At 38.5% G+C, this 4,761-nt stretch overlaps 1 protein-coding gene across 4 annotated transcripts; it reads left to right on the top strand.

Moving 5' to 3' along the window:
* Positions 1–1,745, top strand: LOC124845153 (uncharacterized). Of its 4 annotated transcripts, none has more exons than XM_047322216.2 (2): positions 1–129; positions 278–1,745. In XM_047322216.2, the coding sequence occupies exon 2, from the start codon at positions 664–666 to the stop codon at positions 1,603–1,605; it is 942 nt and encodes a 313-aa protein (XP_047178172.1). In that variant the 5' UTR covers positions 1–129; positions 278–663; the 3' UTR covers positions 1,606–1,745. The 4 variants fall into 4 exon arrangements, with proteins under 4 accessions (XP_047178172.1, XP_047178173.1, XP_047178171.1 ...); XM_047322217.2 differs by having other exon boundaries at positions 26–526; positions 736–1,745; XM_047322215.2 differs by having other exon boundaries at positions 27–526; positions 610–1,745.
* Positions 1,746–4,761: the final 3,016 nt, after the last annotated feature.

Below are 4,761 nucleotides of genomic sequence, written 5' to 3'. Positions count from 1 at the left end.
CTAAAATTGGCAAATTAGGGTCCCATGAAACACAATACAATACAACACAACGACACAGCAAAACAGAACAGAACAGCAGAAGGAGGAATTTGCATGCAGTAGCACATTGACATGTACATCAATGTGAGTGTGAGTATCTCCATTCCCAATCTCAAACGGCAAAGCTTCCTCTTCTTACATATCCTGATTCTTGATATTTTTGCAATTTGTTAATTTTCTTTCTTTCCTCAACCCATTTTCTCTCTCTCCCTCCCCACCATTTTTGTTCTTCAACCAGATTCTGGAATGGGATAAGGCCGTGCCCGTTTGCTACTTCCTTCAATCTGAAACACCAGACTGAATCTTTGACGACAATTTCAACATTTTCCCCACAGCCCACCACATCACGTCACTTGGTCCCATGAAAGATCTGATTTTTAGTTCTTGGGGGGTGGGGTTTCTGCCGTTTTTCCTTTCGTCATTGGTATCTGCAGATTGCATAAACAGAATGGTCAACACTTTTTGCTCACCTTGTGTGCTTTAAATTGTAAAGTCTCTCTCTTTCTCTCTCTATTTTCTGTCTCTGTGTTGCATTCTTTGCGTGTCTGAGTCTCTGGCTGTTTCTTTCAGTGTTAGAGATATTGGTGGTTTTAATTTGATTTTGACTGAACGAATGAGATCTTGATGAGGGTTGGAACCATTTTTTTGTTCTCATTGTTGCCATTACTTCTTTCTCTGCCACTTTCAATCGCTCAGCTCCCACCTGACACTGCAATGTCATCCCGGACCCTTGATGCCATTCTTCAAGATTGCGCCTTTAAGGCATTTTTGAGGCCAAAAACTGGGGTACCCTATGATGCCCAAGTGCCCAGAAACCTAACGGGGATTAGAGTTTCAGCAATGAGGCTTAGGAGTGGTAGTCTGAGGACCAGAGGTGTTGAGAGGTACGAAGAGTTTCAGATCCCAATTGGGGTGTTTGAACAGCCTTATGTGGAGAGGCTTGTTTTGGTGTACCACAACTTGGGCAACTGGTCTGAGAAGTTTTACCCTTTGCCTGGTTACTCTTATTTGGCTCCTGTTTTGGGTCTGATGTCATACAGTGGTGCCACTTTGAATGCTTCTGATTTGCCTGAATTGGACATTAGAGCTTCTGATAAGCCAATTTTGATCAAGTTCCCTCATGTAAAACCAGCACCATCAGGGTCAGTGCCAAAGTGTGTGTACTTTGATCTACAAGGTTCTGTGCAATTTGATATCCTATCACATGGTAATGTATGTTCAACAGTCCAACAAGGCCACTTCTCTATTGTTGTGGAGTCTAATGCCCCATCTCCAGCACCTGCTGCTGTTGCTGTGGCTGCTGATGTTGGAAAAGGAGGTACTAGGAGCAAGCACAAGGTGTGGATAATTGTTGCATCATTTGTTGGTGGGTGCCTGTTGTTGATCATGTTGAGTCTATTGATTGCTAAAGTGAGGAGAACCAAACAAGGGATGAAGATTCAGCAGTTGGAATGGGCAGCTGAGAGCAATGAAACTTTGCATATGGCATCCATTGGAGGCACCAAAGCACCACTAGCAGTGGGGACTCGCACAAGACCAACGATTGAAAATGATTATGTACCTTAGATTTCAGGATTCTTGTTGAATCCACTTTTCTCTTTTTCCCTGCTTTTTGGAATTTTTGTGTTCATAATGAGTTCAAAAAATGCTTTAGTTTCCCTAACTGATAGCCATCATAATTCAGGCTTCTTGGTTTAGTTTGGTATGATTTCCATGAATCTCATTGGCTTTGCTTTTACAATATTAGACCAAAAAACCAGAAAACTTGGTTTTGTTTGGTAGAATAGAACCTTCATTTATGTCATCTCTGATACTTTGTTTTAGCTGGGAAATCCGTTGTGTTGATTTAGCTGTTTGTGGACTCATTATATGTTGTAAAAGCTGACAAAAGTAGAATAAAGATCACGAACAAAAATACTTCCTGAGGCGTGTAGATCACTGTCCTTAAGGACTTATCCGCGGTGTATTGCGCAAGTCCCCCAGGATACAACAGGAACTTCTCAGAATGTCTGAGGATCTCAGAACTAGCAAGGAACTCTAAAGAGAGTATAAGGATAACCCAGAATATTTTTAGAAGAGAGAAAAAGCTAAGAATGAAATTCAGAAAAGAGAAGAATGAGAAGATTGAATTTGGTGTGTCTTGGAATGGAGGAGGAACTCCCTATTTATAGAGCTGGAGAGAATCAATTAATTAAAAGAAATTAAAATGAAATTAAAACATTTAAATGTTAACGTTGCACCAATTAAGTTTTTGAACGTTGCTATTAAAAAAAAAATTTCCGTTGGCAATTATGAAAGAATCTTAACGTTGCCAACGTTTTCATATTTTGCAATATAATAATAATATATTATAACAATCCCCCACATATTGCAAAATAGAGTTGAAAGAAATAGTCTTTGACTCAAATAGTTCAAACACTAACAGAAAACAAGAAACTTTTATTCTGGGTCTCATAGGATGTAATGCATCAGAGCTGGTATAGCAAGCTATATGAACCAGTCTTAGATTTATAAACTTAACACACAATGTAGTTGGTATAGCAAGCTATATGAACCATAGACATTTGACGTGTGTTAGAGGTTTATCAATCACAATACACCCCCACAATCCTTGCTGTTATCGCTGTGTTGCGCTTACTAGGCCATGCGCTTGCCCGGTATTCATGAGTGCTCTAGAGATCATGCCAAGATCTCATGCAAGCGGCCCCACTTGACACTCATATAGGTGATTTCATCAAGTGTATGCTGCAAATCATACACCACCCGTAAGGGATATGAAAAATCATTAAAAACTTTGTTTAAGCTAAAATTCTTTCACCATATAGAATTTTAACGACAAAGTTTAACCTCTCATAATGCAGTCTCTAGCACTTTCACATAAACACCATAGGAAGGGACATAATTGATTAAAATCAATTTAGTGCTATCAGAACTAACAAGTGACTTGTTTTTACCCATATGAACCTTATTCATGGGATCTCCAATCACAAAGGTTGGGTTACCATCACTTGTTTGTTTGCAAGTGGCTTAAGTCCCATTCCCCTCGATGTTTCTAATATCACTTGTCTTCCCATGGGTTTTGTCAGAGGATCTGCTAGATTCCGTTCTGACTTCACATAGTCAATGGAAATAGTTCCACTCTTTAGCAGCTGCTTCACCAAATTGTGTCTCAATTGAATATGTCTATTCTTTCCATTGTAATTTTTGTTTTTAGCTATAGCTATTGCCGATTGGCAATCACAGTGTATTGACACAGATGGGGTTGGTTTCATTCCTAGTGGAATGTTTGCTAAGAAGTTTTTCAACCACTCAGCCTCACTACCAGCCATCTCAAGAGCGACAAACTCAGATTCCATTGTTGATCTTGCAATAATAGTTTGTCTGGCTGATCTCCATGTAATCGCACCACCCCCAAGAGTGAATACATAACCACTAGTGGATTTTGTCTCATCTGAATCAGAGATCCAGTTAGCATCACTGTACCCTTCTAGTACAGCGGGAAATCCACTATATTCAATGGCATAATCCATTGAACCTCTTAAGTATCTCATAAGCCTAGGCAAGTGCATCCCAATGTTCCTGATTTGGACATTGAGTGTACCTACTTAGTCTACCTTACTGCATAAGCAATGTCAGGTCTAGAAAAGCTCATCAAGTGCAGTAAGCTCCCAATTATCTGGGCATACTGAGGCTGAGATACTGATTCTCCTCTATTTTTCATTAATTTAGAGTTAGCATCATAAGGGGTACTCACTGGTTTTAAGTCATAAAATCCAAACTTCTTAAGAAGTTTCTCAATGTATTGTTCTTGAGATAGTAATATACTATCTCCCTTCCTTATGATTCTAATACCTAAAATCACATTGGCTTCACCCATGTCTTTCATTTCAAATTTTGATCCTAGAAACAATTTAGTTCTAGTGACAATCTCATCGCATGTACCAAAGATTAACATGTCATCAAGTTTTTCATGCCATTGTTTTGGTGCTTGTTTCAACCCATATAAGGATTTTAAGAGTTTGCATACTTTATCCTCTTGACCAGGTACAACACACCCTTCAGGTTGAGTCATATAAATTTCCTCTTCTAAATCACCATTTAGAAAGGCAGTTTTAACATCCATCTGGTGTATCACTAGCCTATGGATTGCTGCTAAAGCTAACAACACTCGAATAGAGGAAATCCTAGTCACAGGGGCAAAAGTGTCAAAATAATCTATGTTGGGTTTTTGAGTAAAACCTTTTGCTACTAATCTTGCCTTATACTTCTCTATAGATCCATCAGGATGATACTTTTTCTTAAAGATCCACTTACAACCAATGGGTTTTGCTCCTTTAGGCAAATCTACTAAGGTCCAAGTATTATTTTTCTGAATTGATTCAATTTCAGTCTTAATGGCTTTATCCCACTGTTTTGCATCAGGAGCACTAATGGCTTCTACAAAGTTACTTGGATCATTATCAACTAGATAGGTATAGAAATCATTACCAAATGAAGTTTCCTTCCTCTGTCTTTTACTTCTTCTTAATTCCTCACACAAGGCATCACTATTATTATTATTATTATTTTCTATAGGTTGAGACGTCTCACTAACCTTTAAAGGAAAAACATGTTCAAAAAACTCAGCATTTTTCGTCTCCATTATAGAATTTCTTTCAAGTGTATCACTTTTAAGAACTAGAAACCTATAGGCAGCACTATGTTCAGCATAACCTAAGAACA

This window comes from Vigna umbellata, chromosome 5 (assembly GCF_029865625.1).
Source record: "Vigna umbellata cultivar VRB3 chromosome 5, Vumbellata_1.0, whole genome shotgun sequence".
Lineage (NCBI taxonomy): Eukaryota > Viridiplantae > Streptophyta > Magnoliopsida > Fabales > Fabaceae > Vigna > Vigna umbellata.
This window is presented reverse-complemented; position numbering and strand designations above follow the sequence as displayed.

Bases quoted from the DNA above. Each gene is read 5' to 3' on its own strand.
- LOC124845153 (XM_047322216.2), top strand. From the start codon at position 664: ATGAGGGTTGGAACCATTTTTTTGTTCTCATTGTTGCCATTACTTCTT.